The sequence below is a fragment of the Theropithecus gelada genome, chromosome 14, assembly GCF_003255815.1.
Source record: "Theropithecus gelada isolate Dixy chromosome 14, Tgel_1.0, whole genome shotgun sequence".
Lineage (NCBI taxonomy): Eukaryota > Metazoa > Chordata > Mammalia > Primates > Cercopithecidae > Theropithecus > Theropithecus gelada.
Window position 1 is genome coordinate 17,806,797 of NC_037682.1, and position 17,279 is coordinate 17,824,075.

Genomic DNA, 17,279 nt, shown 5'->3' on the forward strand with positions numbered 1-17,279 from the left:
AATGGTCTCAATCTCCTGACCTCGTGATCTGCCCGTCTCGGCCTCCCAAAGTGCTGGGATCACAGGCCTGAGCCACCGCGCCTGGCTATTTTAACCATTTTTAAGTGTACAGTTCAGGAGTGTTAAGTGCATTCACAATATTGTGTAACCCATCTCCAGAACACTTTTCATCTTGCAAAACTGAAGCTCTATACCCACTAAACAACTACGCCTTGTTCCTCCCAACCCCGATCCCCTGGCAACCACCATTTTACCTCCCATCTGTATGAATTTGGCTACTTGAATCATAATAGTATGTGTCTTTTTGTGACTGTCTTATTTCACCTAGCATAATGTCTTCAAGGTTCATCCTTGTAGTGGCATCAGAATTTTCTTCTTTAAAGATGTCTTTAAAAATTAGCTGGGTTTGGTGGTGGGCTTCTGTAATCCTGGCTACTTGGGAGGCTGAGGCAGGAGAATCACTTGAACCCAGGAAGCAGAGGCTGCAGTGAGCTGAGACTGCACCATTGCATGCCACCTTTGGCAACAACAACAAAACTCCGTCTCAAAAAAAAAAAACAGATATCTTAAAGATAATTAAGTGATTTTCTATTATATTTATATGTCAGATTTTGTTAATCAGTGGACACTTGGATTGCTTTCACCTTTGGCTTTTGTGGATAATGCTGCTATGAACATGGGTGTAAAAATATCTCTTTCAGACCCTTCTTTTCATTCTTTGGGGTATATACCCAAAAGTGGAATTACTGGATGATATGATAATTTCACTTTTAATTTTTTGAGGAACTGCCATACTGTTTTCCATAGCAGCTATACCATTTGACATTCCCAGCAAGAGTGCACAAGGGTTGCAGTTTCTCCACATCCTCACCAACATGTGATTTTTTTCAGGGGGCTGGGGTTACATCAAACCCAATTTTGTTTTAAATTTTAACATTTGATTAGGGATAGCATTCTCTCTGCGTATCTCTAGAGAAACAAATTTTGGAAGGCCAGGCGTTGTGGCTCACACCTGTAATCCCAGCGCTTTGGGAGGCCTAGGTGGGCAGATCACGAGGCCATGAATTCGAGACCAACATGGTGAAACTCTCTACTAAACTCTGTACTAAAAATACAAAAATTAGCTGGGTGTGGTGCTCGTGTGCCTATAATCCCAGTTACTCAGGAGGCTGGGGCAGGAGAATCGCTTGAACCCGGAAGGCGGAGGTTGCAATGAGCTGAGATCACGCCATTGCACTCCAGCCTAGGCAACAGAGCAAGACTCTGTCTCAAAAAAAAATTTTTTTTGGAAGTTCTAAAGTCTGATTTATTATCTCCTCATAGCTGGCACAGTGATGTTTGAGTATGGAATGCGTCTTGGCAGAGAAGTTCGAACTCTCCGGGGACTTGAGAAACAAGGCAACTGTTATCTGGCTGCTCTCAATTGTTTACGACTTATTCGTCCAGAATATGCGTGGATTGTGCAGCCAGCATCTGGTGCAGTGGTATGAAAACGTTTCATCCTGGAATTTTGGGGTCATTAAATCTACTTGTTTTGGTCCTTTTAAAACTATTATGTCATTTTGCTTGATTTGATTTACAATTTCTACTGAGATATTTGTGAAAAAAACCTATGTTTACAATTCAGTTGTTATATATTACTACCCCTTCAGTTCTCAAGTTCAGAATTATTGTAGGAAGAAATATCGCAGAGTGGTTTTGGAGTTAGACAGACCTGACCCAATTCAGACAAGTTACTTAATCTTTTGTTGTTCAGTTATTCTCTGGCATAAAATATGGATAATACCTAATTTATAGGATTGTTTGGGTATTAATGAGATAATTCAAGTCAATTGCTTAGGACAGTTAACAGTGCCTGGCCTAGAAAATGTGCTCAGTAAATGGTAGCTGCTTTTATTTCTATTGTGTTTGTTAATGCAGTCTACAGTTACTGTTTTAAAGGACACACACTTTGAGTTCTTCCTATCATACTGATGGGTCGGATACATGCAACTGTTTCTGTTATATATAACTCTGGAACCAAGAAAAATTAGTTGATTTACATGGAGATCAAAATCCCTGTCCTTGGACTCAGTAATATGTTATGGATAAGTTAACAACTTGGCAAAGAACTTCTTTCTTTGTCTCATAGTTACAGTACCTCTGTAAGAACTCTGCTGGTTGAAATAAAAATAATTTCCACTGAGAGAATTTAAGCATAAAAGCTCTGAATCACAATTAATGATATCAAAATAAAATACTGATTTTCACAGCTAAATTGCTTGTTTTGTTTTATCAGTATGATCGCCCTGGAGCATCCCCTAAGAGGAATCATGATGGAGAATGCACAGCTGCCCCCAGTGAGTCAGGAGTCTCACACTGGTTCTTTGCTAGACAGTAGTAATATTGTTATTGTTAGTTATATTATGATAGAAATATGTAGTTAAATAAGTTACATATAGTAGTAATATATAAATGTTATAATAGTAACAGTTGCCCTTGTAAAACACAGGTTTTAACTGCAGGCATCTATCATACAGATTCTTGTTTTCAATAAGTATATTGGATTCTTTTTCTGGAGATTTGTCACAATTTGAAAAAACTCCCAGTTGAACCACATAGCCTAGAAATACTGAAAAAGTTAAGGAAGCCAGGTGTGGTGGCTCAGACCTATAATCCCAGCGCCTTGGGAGGCCGAGGCAGGTGGATCACCTGAGGTCAGGTGTTCAAGACCAGCCTGGTCAACGTTGCGAAACCCCTTCTCTACTAAAAATACAAAAATTAGCTGGGCAGTAGTGGCCCTCACCTGTAATTCCCGCTACTCAGGAGGCTGAGGCAGGAGAATCGCTTGAACCCAGGAAGTGGAGAGTGCAGTGAGCTGAGATTGTGCCACTGCATTCCAGCCTGGACGACAGAGTGAGACTCCGCCTCAAAAAAAAATCACGTTTAGTGGGACTCATACGAAGTGTCAGTAGTGATGCTGGAAGTGCTCCCAAGGAGCAGAAAAAAGTCATAACATGACAAGAATGAGTTGAACTGCTTGATATCTACTGTAGACTGAGGCTGGCAGCTGAGGTTGCCTGCCATTTCAAGAAAAATGAATCCAGTGTAAGGAACGTTGTAAAAAAAAAAAAAGAAGAGAAAATTTGTGAAGCTGTTGCTTCAGCTTCGCCAGTAGGTACAAAAACCTTGTACTTTTTGCAAAATACGTTTTTATCTCATGTTGAAAATCCAGCTTTTATGTGAGTACAGTATTGATATAAAAAAGGCATACCTATAGACTCTAACATGATTTTCAAAACAAGTTATTACACAACAACTTAAAGCAAAAGGAAGGTAAAAGATTAAAGCTGGAGAATTTAATGCCAGCAAAGGATGGTTTGACAATTTAAGAAAGAGATACAGCTTTTAAAATGTCAAGATACAGGAGAAGCAGCTTCTGCTGACCAAGAAGCAGCAGATGAGTTCCCAGACACTATTAAGGAAAATCACTGAGGGGAAACGACATTTGCCTAAACATGTTTGTTTGCTTTTGCTTTTGTTTTTGTTTTTGAAACAGGGTCTCACTCTGTTACCTAGGCTGCAATGCAGTGGCACAATCATGGCTTACTGCAGCCTCAAACTCCTGGACTCAAGCAATCCTCCTACCTCAGACTCCCATAGTGCTGGGACTACAGGCATGAGCCACTGTGCCTGCCTTCCCTATGATTTTCTTAATAACATTTTCTTTTAAGAGTACAGTATAGGCCAGGTGCTGTGGCTCATGCCTGTAATCCCTGCACTTTGGGAGGCTGAGGCGGGCGGATCACCTGGGGTCAGGAGTTCAAGACCAGCCTGGTCAGCAATGATGAAACCCTGTGTCTACTAAAACTACAAAAAATTAGCCAGGCGTGGTGGCGGGTGCCTGTAATCCCAGTTACTCAGGAGGCTGAGGCAGTAGAATTGCTTGAATTCGGGAGACTTAGGTTGCGGTGAGCTGAGATCACGCCACTGCACTCCAGCCTAGGCAACAAGAGCAAGACTCCGTCTCAAAACAACCACAACCAAGAGTACGGTATATAGGCCAGGCATGGTGGCTCATGCCTGTAATCCCAGCACATTGGGAGGCCGAGGCAGACGGATCACCTGAGGTTGGGAGTTCGAGACCAGCGTGACCAACATGGAGAAACCCTGTCTCTACTAAAAATAAAAAATTAGTTGGGCGTGGTGGCGCATGCCTGTAATCCCAGCTACTTGGGAGGCTGAGGCAGGAGAATCACTTGTACCCAGGAGGCAGAGTTTGCAGTGAGCCGAGATTGTGCCATTGCACTCTAACCTGGGCAACAAGGGTGAAACTCTGTCTCAAAAAAAAAAAAAAAAGGATAGTATATTATATAAAATACAAAATATGTGTGAATTGACTGTTTAGGTTGTCAGTAAGGCTTCTGGTCAGTAGTCAGCTATTAGTAGCTAAGTTTTTGGGTAATGAAACGTTATATGCAGAGTTTCAACTGCTCAGGAGTTAGCATCCCTAACCCCTGCATTGTTCAAGGGTCAACTATACATGTAATTTAGACAGTAGTTATATTGTAACATATATAGTTACACTGTTATATACTACATATAGTAGTAACATTGTTATATACTATATATATTATATATAATAATGACATTGCTGTAAAAATATTGTAAAGTTCCTTCTTTTTAGTTTATTTTCAGCATTCTAATCTGCTAAAGGTTGTCTGGTAGCACTTCTAAAATGTTGTACAACAGTAAGAGAAATGAAAATGCTTAAATAAGAGTGTGGTTTTTTCTTGTATGCTGTATTTAAATTAGCTTAGTTCCAAGTTTTTTTTTATCAGGTTCTTTTGCTATTACCACAGAGGCATGACATCCTTCCATAAAGAGCCGAGGCTCTAGATTTGGACACACCTGGTTTTAATTCTGCCTCTCACAGTTTGGTCATATTTCTTTCTTACTGATAGAGATGACAGACAGTATTTCACAATTATAATGGTTAAATGAGGCCAGGTGCAGTGGCTCATGCCTTGTAATCCCAGCATTTTGGGAGGCCAAGGTAGGAAGATTGTTTGAGCTCAGGAGTTTAAGACCAGCCTGGGCAACTATAGCAAGACCCTGTAGAAGAAAATTCTTTTGGCCAGGCATGGTGGCTCACATCTGTAATCCCAGCACTTTGGGAGGCCAAGGCAGATGGATCACAAGGTCAGGAGATCGAGACCATCCTGGCCAACATGGTGAAACCCTGTCTCTACTAAAATACAAAAAATTAGCCAGGCTTGTTGGTGCACACCTGTCGTCCCATCTACTCAGGAGGCTGAGGCAGGGGAATTGCTTGAACCCGGGAAGTGGAGATTACAGTGAGCCAAGATCGTGCCACTGCACTCCAGCCTGGCAACAAAGCGAGACTCCATCTTAAAAAAAAAAAAGAAAAGAAAAATTTTTTTTTAGGCCAGGCATAGTGGCTCATGCCTGTAATCCCAGCACATTGGGAGGCTGAGGTGGCTGGATCACCTGAGGTCAGGAGTTTAAAAACAGCCTGGCCAACATGGTGAAACTCCATGTCTACTAAAAATACAAAACTTAGCTGGGCATGGTGGTGCCCGCCTGTAATCCCAGCTACTTGGAAGGCTGAGGCAGGAGAATTACATGATCCCAAGAGGTAGAGGTTGCAGTGAGCCAAGATCATGCCACTGCACTCCAGCCTGGGTGACAGAGAGAGATTTGTTTTCTTAAAAAAAAAAAAAAGTTTAAAGAGTTAAATGAAATTACATGTAGTACCTTGTAAGCACCTTCTCAGCTGCATTTGTTAAAATACTTTGATTTGACATGGGATATTGCATAATTTGTTTAAGTTAGCATTTATTTAGTTCCCTGTTTTCTCCTTCCTTTATGCATTTGGAAATTAAATTGAATGTTATTTAATGTTCAGTGGAAATTGACAGGCTGAGTTAATCTAGTGGATACTTCTTTGTATTTTGGGAGTTCAAAATATTTTTCTTTGATGTATAGCAAATCGACAAATTGAAATCCTGGAACTGGAAGATCTGGAGAAAGAGTGTTCCTTGGCTCGTATCCGCCTCACTTTGGCTCAGCATGATCCATCAGCAGTTGCAGTTGCCGGTAGGAATTCAAGAGTTAAAGCCTCTGACTTGTCAGCACTAAGAGCACATTTTAGGTCAAGGCAGTGTATGTAGCATGCTAGATGGGTATAAAGCATGGGTTGTTACTCAGAGATACTCATCAACAAAGCAAAATGTTTGGTTTCATTTGTGTCTGCCTTGGCTACACAAAATAATCTTTTTCCATTTTCACAGGAAGTTCATCAGCAGAGGAGATGGTCACTCTCTTGGTTCAGGCAGGCCTCTTTGACACTGCCATATCACTCTGTCAGACTTTTAAGCTTCCCTTAACGCCAGTCTTTGAAGGACTTGCCTTCAAGTATGTATAAAATTATCTTTTTATAGTCTTTTCTAATGCAAATATATTATCCTCTTGCTTAGTGTGAAGCAGTCGTCATAAGCCAAGTAGCCTGTATACCATTTGTGGTTTGAAGAAGTGTTTTGTTTAATCCATCCAAGCATTCTTAAAAAGAATTTCAGCCGGGCGCCGTGGCCCATGCCTGTAATCCCAGCACTGGGAGGCAGAGGCAGGCAGATCACCTGAAGTCAGGAGTTTGAGACCAGCCTGGCCAACATGGCGAAACCCCGTACCTACTAAAAATACAAAAAATTAGCAGGGCGCAGTGGTGGGCGCCTGTGATCCCAGCTACTTGGGAGGCTGAGGCAGGAGAATCGCTTGAACATGGGAGGCGGAGGTTGCAGTAAGCCAAGATCACGCCATTGCTCTTCAGTCTGGGTGACAGAGCGAGACTGCATCTCAGAAAAAAAAAAAGAAAAAAAGAAGAATTTCTTGGCCAGGCACTGTGGCTCACATCAGTAATCCTAATACTTTGTGAGGCTGAGATGGGTGGATCATTTGAGACCAGCCTGGCCAACATGGTAAAACCCTGTCTCTACTAAAAATACAAAAATTAGCCAGGTATGGTGGCACACAACAGTAATTTCAGCCTCTCAAGAGGCTGAGGCACAAGAATCGCTTGAACTTGGGAGGCGGAGGTTGCAGTGAGCTGAGATCGCGTCTCTGCACTCGAGCCTGGGCAACAAAGCGAGACTGTTTCAAAAAAAAAAAAAAAAAAGTTTGTGAATTAGAAATATTTTGAACTTTCAGAATTTTTCAGCTGGGTGCAGTGGTGCACACCTGTAACGTCAGCACGTTGGGAGGCCAAGGTGGGCAGATCACTTGAGGTCAGGAGTTCGAGACCTGCCTGGCCAACATAACGAAACCCCATCTCTACTAAAACTACAAAAATTAACCAGGAGAGGTGGTGCGTGCCTGTAATCCCAGTTACTTGGGAGGCTGAGGCAGGAGAATCGCTTGAGTCCGGGAGACGGAGGATACAGTGAGTTGAGATTGCACCACTTCACTCCAGCCTGGGCAACAGAGTGAGACTCCATCTTAATTAAAAAAAAAAAAAAAGAGGCTAGGTGCGGTGGCTCATGCCTGTTATCCCAGCACTTTGGGAAGCCAAGGCGGGCGGATCACGAGGTCAGGAGATCAAGAGCATCTTGGCTAACATGGTGCAACCCCGTCTCTACTAAATATACAAAAAATTAGCCAGGCATGGTGGCATGCGCCTATAGTCTCAACTATTTGGAAGGCTGAGGCAGGAGAATCACTTGAACCTGGGAGGCAGAGGTTGCAGTAAGCCAAGATTGCGCCGCTGCACTCCAGCCTGGATGAGAGTGAGACTCCATCTCAAAAAAAAAAAGAAAAGAATTTTTCATCATTGATTTTATCTTGGAAGTAAATTGTCTCTTAATGCTTACTGATGTTCTTGTAGGTATCCCGTAGTGTGACTTGAGGAAGAGATGATTCAATATTCCAGTAGTGAATTCAGCAAAATACTAGAGATGAAGTTTTCATCTTATCTCTCTAGTTTTAGTATCAAATTAAAGTGGTACGTTTCAGCGTTCAGTTTTCAAGTGTGGAACCATTTTCATTTCAGATGCATCAAATTGCAATTTGGAGGAGAGGCAGCACAAGCAGAAGCCTGGGCCTGGCTAGCAGCCAATCAGCTCTCATCTGTCATCACTACTAAAGAGTCGAGGTACAGCCCTGGTGTTCATCCAACTCTGGGTGGTTCTGCCTTTCTCAAAGCTGTAACTGTCTTTCTCTGATTAAATTGTCCTACATAGATCATTTCACTTTTTTCTTTCTTTTTGACTAAGTTTTTGTAGGGGCTGGAAAGTTTATAATTAAGGTGACATCATGTCATTTATTGTCCAAACTAGGATGTCTTTGCCTATGAAATGTCTCCTCCATAACCCCCTCCTCAAAGACTTATTGTATCATATCAGGGAAGGGTAATCTTACACGCAAAAATCTGTATTTACTTGGTTTCAGAGTATTATCCTCCTTTTTTCTCCCATTACTTCCATTGAGCAGTCACTGCATGGTGTCATCACAGTGTCTTCTTATAGCTTGTCTCCAGCTGCTGTTCAGCAGTCTGTCACCCATCAGCCCCCATCATCCACCATACCTTCTTCAGATCTCCTCTGTTCGTATACTTCCCCAGTGCACCCACTTAGTGTCCACGTAAATGTACTTCAGCTTCTTCAGAAACCTTCTCTAACATCCCTAACCCTCAGTAAGCTTCCCTTTCTGAACTGCATTTGCACTTGGTATTATACAGCTTAGCACTTTAGAGTGATAGCATTTTAGAATTTGGAAGTTCTCTGACATTAGTTTTCAACCCCTAAATTAGCACATCAGAATAACTGATTAAAATACGTATTATGAGCAATCACCCTAGTCTTCTAAGTTAGAACTTCTGCATGATTCTAATGCTTGATCAGGTTTGCGAACCAGTGTTCTGAACCACTTTCTTGTTTCATAAATGCAGAAAAAAAGGAGTTAAAAGAATTATGTATTAATAGCCAAACAAATACGTTTGTTTACTAAATACTTTTGTTTACAACATACTAAATACGTTAGTGGGAGAGGAATATATGAACCCAAGACATTTAGTTTCTAGTACTATCGCCTAAGTCACATTAGCCCGAATAATATTTGTTCCCATTTAGCTATATTATTCAGTCGTGAATGTCTAAAGCTTTCCTTGTAAGGCTGGGCATGGTGACTCCTGCCTGTAATCCCAACACTTACAGATCACTTTAGCTCAGGAGTTTAATATCAGCGTGGACAACATAGCAAGTCCTTGTCTCTACAAAACATAAACAAGATTAGCCAGGCATAGTGGTGTATGCCTGTATTCCCATCTATTTAGGAAGCTAAAATGGGAGAATCTGGGGCAGAGGCTGCAATGAGGTGAGATCACACCCCTGCACTCCAGCCTGGGTGACAGAGCAAGACCCTGTCTCAAAACAAAGTTTTCCTAGTAAATACATGCTTTGAATGGTACTCAAAATAGCTATTAAGAATCTGAAACTCATTAGTCATTTTTGGTTTTTTCAAGTGCTACAGATGAAGCATGGCGACTATTATCAACTTACCTGGAAAGGTACAAAGTCCAGAATAACTTGTATCACCACTGTGTAATCAACAAGCTCTTGTCTCATGGAGTGCCTCTACCTAATTGGCTTATAAACAGTTACAAGGTAAGTGGATTATAACTTGTACAGAGTAAGAACCCACTCTTTGTCATTCTGGATAATTTCATGAGATGATTAAAAATATGACTGCCATGGCTCATACCTGTCATGCCCACACATTGGGAGGCCAACAGGGGAGGGTGGCTTGAGCCCAGGAGTTTGAGACCAGCTCAGGCAACATAGGGAAACCCCATCTCTATTTAAATTTAAAAATATATAAAGAAAAAGGAAAAGATGGGGTGGTAACTTATGGAAACATATTGACTTATGTACTTTGAGAAACTTTTCATCATAGCTAAAACCATAAGAACAATTCAGGTTCATTTCCACAGTACTACTGTGTATTTAGATTTGAAGTTTCATAGGTTAGTAATTAGGTTAATGACTACTGTTATATTCACTGAACAGTGAGTTTATATTTAGAACAATGAGCATATGCATGACACAGGATTTACTATTCATACCTCAAAAAACCCACAGGAATGGGTGGAGTACTTTTCAAATAATGTAACAGTATGGCTGGTCTGAGTGCAGTGGTGTTCACAACTAATTGAGCACAACCAGTTTCCAATTGGTTCCTTCTCCACTCCCACTGTTTCACCTGACTATTAAAAATCAAACACGGGTTCTTAGACTGTCTGCATCAGAATTATTCAAATGGCAGGCTTCTTCAAAGTACAGATTCCTCATCCTAGATTTATATAATCAGATTATCTCAGGCTAGGAGCCAGAAATCTATGTTTTAAGAAGCTCCTAATTTGATTTTGATGCATGCTAAAGTTTGGGAACTTCTGCATCTGAACCACCTTGAGTAGGATAAGGAAAGAGAAAATCTAAAGGTTAAAATCAGGAAAGTTTTTTTTTTTTAAGGTAGAAAGGAGGCCGGGCGCGGTGATTCACACCTGTAAACCCAGCACTTTGGGAGGCCAAGGCAGGCAGATCACCTGAGGTCAGGAGTTCGAGACCAGCCTGGCCAACATGGTGAAACCCCATCTCCACTAAAAATACAAAAATTAGCTGGGTGTGATGGTGCGTGCCTGTAATCTCAGCTACTCCAGAGGTGGAGGTTACAGTGATCTGAGGTTGCACCACTGTCCTCCAGCCTGGGCGACAGACTCTGTCTCGAAATAAATAAATAAATAAATAAATAAATAAATAAATAAGAAAATAGGGCCGGGTGCGGTGGCTCAAGCCTGTAATCCCAGCACTTTGGGAGGCCGAGGCGGGCGGATCACGAGGTCAGGAGATCGAGACCATCCTGGCTAACATGGTGAAACCCCGTCTCTACTAAAAATACAAAAAAAAAAACTAGCCGGGCGTGGTGGCGGGCGCCTGTAGTCCCAGCTACTCGGAGGCTGAGGCAGGAGAATGGCCTGAACCTGGGAGGCAGAGCTTGCAGTGAGCCGAGATCGCGCCACTGCACTCCAGCCTGGGTGACACAGCGCGAGACTCCGTCTCAAAAAAAAAAAAAAAAAAGAAAATAGGGAAGGCAGCTAAGATGGTAAAGGTAAGATTGTGATCAAATCAGAATATAGAAAGCGTACTTAATTAATAGAGCTCTTCCAAATAGAGACTTCAGATTTAAAGTTGGTGATTCTTTGAACTTATTTTGCATTTGTCATTCATATATTTCTTATTACGTGAATATATTGTCACTTTAGTATTCAGGAAAAGTTTGTTGACTTTACAACTGTGGAAGCTGAAGTGGAAAGAAGTTAAAGTATGTCTAGGTCATAAAACAGGGGAAGAAGGCTATTTAACAGATAGGGCCTCCCAAACTGCCTAAAAGTAACGGCTCTTAGGAATTCAACTTTTTTTTTTCCTAACTCCCCAGATTTGTTATCAGCTCTTATCCTAAGATATAGATGAGTAAACCAAGCCACTGGTTTAATTATGTTGAGAAATACAAATGTTAGGGAATCAGCCACTGAGCGTTCTTTGGTCAGTACTAAAAATTCTTAATCACCGACTTTTCACAGAAGGTTGACGCTGCTGAATTACTTCGTTTATACTTAAACTATGACCTTTTAGAAGAAGCTGTGGATTTGGTGTCAGAATATGTGGATGCTGTATTGGGTAAAGGACATCAATACTTTGGAATTGAGGTAGGCATATACAAATGGTCCCCAATTTACAATGGTTTGACTTATGATTTTTCAACTTTACAATGGTTTGAAAGTGATGAACGTTTATGAGAAACCATACTTTAAAATACTCATGGCTGGGCACAGTGACTCACGCCTATAATCCCAGCACTTTGGGAGGCCGAGGCGGACAGATGCCTGAGGTCAGGAGTTCGAAACCAGCCTGGCCAACATGGTGAAGCCCTGTCTCTACTAAAAATACAAAAATTAGCCAGACGTGGTGGTGCACACTTGTAATCCCAGCTACTCAGGAGGCCGAGGCAGGAGAATCACTTAAACCTGGGAGGCAGAGGTTGCAGTGAGCAGAGATCACACCACTGCACTCCAAAGCCTGGGCAACAGAGCGAGACTGTCTCAAAAATAAATAAATAAATAAATAAACAAAATACTCATACAACTGTTCAGTTTTTCACTTGCAGTACAGTGTTCAATAAGTTACACAAGATATTCAACAGTGTATTATAAAGTAGGCTTTCTGTTAGATGATTTTGCCCAACTTTATAGGTCAACGTTAAGCATGCTGAGCATGGTTAAGTAGGCTATAGGCTAAGCTGTGATGTTCATTAGGTTAGGTGTATTATATGCATTTTCAACCTATGATATTTTCAACTGATAATGGGTTTATTGGAAAACAAACCCATCATAAGTTGAGGAACATCTGTATAGTTGCATATATAGATATATATAGATAGATAGATAGACATAGATATAGATATAGATATATATATTTTTTTTTTTTTAGCCGAGTCTTGCCCAGCCCCCAAGCTGGAGTGCAGTGGTGCAACCTCCGCTTACTAGCTCACTGCAGCCTCCGCCTCCTGGGTTCAAGTGATTCTCCTGCCTTAGCCTCCTGAGTAGCTGAGATTACAGGCACCTGCCACCACATCCAGCTAACTTTTTAATATTTTTAGTAGAGACAGGGTTTCACCATGTTGGCCAGGCTCGTCTCGGAACTCCTAACCTGAAGTTATCTATCCCCCTCGGGCTCCCAAAGTGCTGGAATTACCCACAGGAGCCACCACGCCCGGCCTAGGCATTTCCTTTTATTACCATGCTATGTAAGGTGAGAATCTGAGAGTAAATTGAATTATATATTAGTGTATTTAGCCATTACTATCTGTAGTTATACAACTAAATATTGACACTCTAGGAGTCTCTAGTCTCCTGTTTATAAAATAGGAATTTCATCTTTATCAAAATAATATGGCATTAGGATTCAGTGGAGAGAGGTAAACAAAATGGTATTGTGTGTATGCCGGGACTATGTTAAGTCTCTACAAGCATTTTCTTATTTAATCCTTATAGCAGCCTTATGAGGGATGTTTTAATTTTATATTTTTTAACCCATGAGGGAACAGGCTTAGAGGTTAAGTTATCACAGGCTCACACAGATGGTAAATATAATAGAAGAGCCAGGTCTAAATAGGTGTAGTTAACTACAGCTTCAACCCTCATGAAATCAGCCAGGTGCAACAGCTCACACCTGTAATCCTAGCACTTTGGGAGGTCAAGGTGGGAGGATCGTTTAAACCTAGGGGTTCAAGACCAGCCTTGGCAACATAGAACCGATATCTACAAAAAAATAGAAAAAAATTAGCTGGTCACGGTGGTGCATGCCTGTAGTCCCAGCTATGTGGGAAGCTGAGGTGGGAAGATCACATAAGCCCTGGAGGTTGAGGGTACAGTGAGCTGTGATCATGCTACTACATTCCAGCCTGAGTGACAGAGTGAGACCCTGTCTCAAAAAAAGAGAAAGTTGACATGAAATTATTATTATTTTTTTTAATTTTTATGTTTTTTCCAAGATGGAGTCTCGCTCTGTCACCTAGGCTTGAGTGCAGTGGCACGATCTCGGCTCACTGCAACCTCCATCTCCCGGGTTCAAGCAATTCTTCAGCCTCAGCCTCCCGAGTAGCTGGGACTACAAGTGCCTGCCATCGCACCCAGCTAATTTTTGTATTTTTAGTAGGGATGGGGTTTCACCATATTGGCTAGGCTGGTCTCGAACTCCTGACCTTGTGATCCGCCCACCTTGGCCTCCCAAAACACTGGGGTTACAGGCCCAGCTGACAAGAATTTTTAAATACATTTAATTTAACCAAAAAAATAACAAGTTTCCCAATTGGAGAAAAGAGGGTTCCCATTGTGTGCGTGCACATGTATACACACAGTTTCTTGTGGGGAAAAAAAAGGCATTTTATTTGGCCAGGCGCAGTGGCTCACTTTGGGAGGCCAAGGCAGGTGGATCACTTGAGGCCAGGAGTTCGAGACCAGCCTGGCCAACATGGTGAAACCCCATCTCTACTAAAAATAAAAATAAAAAAATTAGGCATGCTGGTGCACATCTGTAGTCCAGCTACTCGGGGGAGGCTGAGGCACAAGAATCGCTTGAGCCCAGGAGGCGGATGTTGCAGTGAGCTGAGATCGTGCCACTGCACTCAGCCTGAGCGACAGAGCGAGACCGTCTCAAAAAAAAGAAAAGGGCATTTTATTCTACAGAGTCCTATGAAAGCAACTACCCAGAAGAAATGGTACACTTTGCAGACTGTTTTCAAATAAACATTTTCCTTTTAGTTTCCACTGTCCGCAATAGCCCCAATGGTGTGGCTTCCATACTCCTCTATTGATCAGCTTCTCCAGGCTCTGGGGGAGAATAGTGCCAACAGTCACAACATCGCAGTAAGTCAGCCCTTTCGTGAGATGTCTTCTGTAAGCCCCTGCACAGCAGTTACACCTTCCAGCTTGATCTTCAATTCTCTGGGATTAGAAAGGGAGGGCAAAAGCCTAGTTTTGGCCCTTAGCAAACTGCCCAATCCCTTTATAGATAAGGCAAAGGATCTAAGCAATAGGGTCGAGAAAACGTAATGAGGAACTGTGTAAGTGTTAATTATACAGAGACAAATGGCAAGCAGTCGGTCCATCCTTTCAAGGGTTTAGTTTGGTAGGGCAGACCCTACAGGGTAAATAGGTACTTGAAATACAGTGTGATAGGCCGGACACAGTGGCTCACACCTGTAATCCCAGCACTTTGGGAGGTTGAGACAGGCAGATCACCTGAGAGGTCAGGAGTTCAAGACCAGCTTTGCCAACATGGTGGAACCCCGTTTCTACTAAATATACAAAAATTAGCCAGACATGGTGGCGGGAGCCTGTAATCCCAGCTACTCGGGAGGCTGAGGCAGGAGAATCGCTTGAACCTGGGAGGCAGATGTTCCAGTGAGCCGAGATTGCACCACTGTACTCCAGCCTGGACAGCAGAGTGAGACTCCATTTCCCCGACCCCCCAAAAAAGAAAGAAATACAGTGTGATAAATTATCACTGTCCTGAGGGAAGTTGGCATATATAACAACATTTCTCAGGAGTCATATATTTGCTCTGCTTGCCTTAACATAAAAAACAATAGTGTTTCCTTTGCTCAGAGTCATTATAGTGATGGCTTATTTTGTTTACCAGTGAGATGGAGTGCCTCCTGAGCCTATCTAAAATATTAGTTCTATATTTCACTTGGCAGCTAATAACTAGTCACATCAGATGCAGCATCTCTGGTCCTAAGAAAAGAGCTAGTGATCCTTTTATTAGAAATACTGGTATAATTTCCATACTTAGAAAATTCATTCAGAAAATGAGATTGAAATGTTGTATGTAACAGAGATGCCTAGTTTTATCAGTAGGGTCACAGAGGAGAATCCTATACCAAATGGTGATTTTATGAAGCAGAGTGGCTAACATCTTTATAAGGTGGAATCTGCTTGTTGAAGTCAAAGTGATTAATAACTTCAATCTTTTTCCATTGTTGAGCTGTTCTGTAATGTTTTCCTTCTTTTCTCTTATAGCTGTCCCAGAAGATACTTGACAAATTGGAGGACTACCAGCAAAAAGTTGATAAGGCAACACGGGATTTATTATATCGTCGGACCTTGTGATCTGGATTGTTACCTAGCCTTTGTAACCGCTTGGTGCCTCTTAGGGCTTAAGACTACCCTACAGGAACCCTGTACTCAAGGCCAATTTTTGTAACTCTAAATGATGTGTACAACATTCAAGTCTGCATTCTGCACAATATAGGAGGGCAGAAGAGTCAGAGGACCCTGTGCTTGCTGGTGGTGCTAACACAATTTCTGGTGTTGATCCTTGGTCTCAAATAGCTGCTTTTGTATATGATCCACAAGCTTTTTTAGAGTTTATATTTTTTTAAACTACCGAAGACATTCATTATCTGCAAATTAAGACCCATGTTCACTTTCCAAAATAGCTGAGGGTTGTTGGCTTGTTGTAGCTGACCACCAAAAGCAATCACTGCAGATCTTTTAATTCTTCCCTATCACCTTTTGTATTTTAATGCAATTATTTTGGTCCAGAACTGACATGTATTTTCTGTATTGTACACAAAGGCTAATAATTTTGCATACTCTTATTTATTTTGGAGGTTTTGTATGATCTTCAATCAAGTATTAAATAATTTGCCTAGATTAAGCCTAAAATGATGACCAGCTAATTAAAGAAAATATTTTGAATCTGGTTCTGAGCTAAAGTTAAGTAAATTCTTAGCTAAGAAAAAATTGGAAATCCATTATCTATATTAACAACAGATTCTCAGAGTAAATTGTTAACTTCTATGATTTATGATAATCAAGCTGGACTTGATCATACAAGTTAGTCTCATAATGTATTGGACCAAAATATAAACTTCATTGGTCAGATTCAGAAGCATTTATGCTCACAAGTTTTGTGAAAGTGAAAAATAATAAAATCATCTTGGATTTTATTCTATATATTAAAATTTATCTTTTAAGGAAACAATCTGTATACTACTTGCTTGTATAGCCTTTTGACCCTTCTTGAGTTTTTCATAAGCCTTTAATTTTTATACTTTCAATACCATATTTACATTATATGTTTTAATTAACAATGTGAGTTTCTCTGTGGTGCTGTTGTTGGTAGATGCTGAGGTGTGTGATTCTTTTTTTTCATTTTAGCTCTACTATGATTAATGTGAGGCATTTGGTGCAATTAGGGACTGGGAGAGCGCCTGTCCTCCCAGCTCTCTAAACCTGTGGCTTTCAACGACAGTAAGAAAGACATTTTGACCTATATACATATATATAAACAAAAGTTTCACAAAATTTGTATCCTCACCTACTGTGTATCCTGATGTTTTCATGAGTGACTAATGGATCATAACCCATAGTATGAAAACATCAAGGGCCGGGCGTGGTGGCTCACTCCTATAATCCCAGCACTTTGGGAAGCTGAGACAGGCGGATCACTTGAGATCAGGAGTTCAAGACCAACATGGCAAAACCACATCTTTCAAAACAAAAATTAGCTGGTCGTGGTGGTGCGTACTTGTAGTCCCAGCTACTACAGGGGCTGAGGCGGAAAGATGACTTGAGTCTGGGTGGTAGGGGTTGCAGTGAGCCTTGAGCATGCCGCTGCACTCCAGCCTGGGCGACAGTGAGACAAAACCCTATTGTAGCCATCTCT

The 17,279-nt window shown here is 41.4% G+C and overlaps 1 protein-coding gene across 1 annotated transcript in view; it reads left to right on the plus strand.

The window, feature by feature from the left end:
* NUP160 (nucleoporin 160) overlaps positions 1-16,720 on the plus strand; it is a 72,569-nt gene extending 55,849 nt beyond the window's left edge. The window contains exons 28-36 of the mRNA XM_025357510.1: positions 1,324-1,484; positions 2,279-2,339; positions 5,989-6,099; positions 6,294-6,417; positions 8,045-8,146; positions 9,515-9,656; positions 11,630-11,755; positions 14,369-14,473; positions 15,629-16,720. Of these exons, the coding sequence (XP_025213295.1) occupies positions 1,324-1,484; positions 2,279-2,339; positions 5,989-6,099; positions 6,294-6,417; positions 8,045-8,146; positions 9,515-9,656; positions 11,630-11,755; positions 14,369-14,473; positions 15,629-15,718 (1,022 nt within the window). The 3' untranslated portion in view covers positions 15,719-16,720. The remainder of the gene's footprint in view (positions 1-1,323; positions 1,485-2,278; positions 2,340-5,988; positions 6,100-6,293; positions 6,418-8,044; positions 8,147-9,514; positions 9,657-11,629; positions 11,756-14,368; positions 14,474-15,628) is intronic.
* Positions 16,721-17,279: the final 559 nt, after the last annotated feature.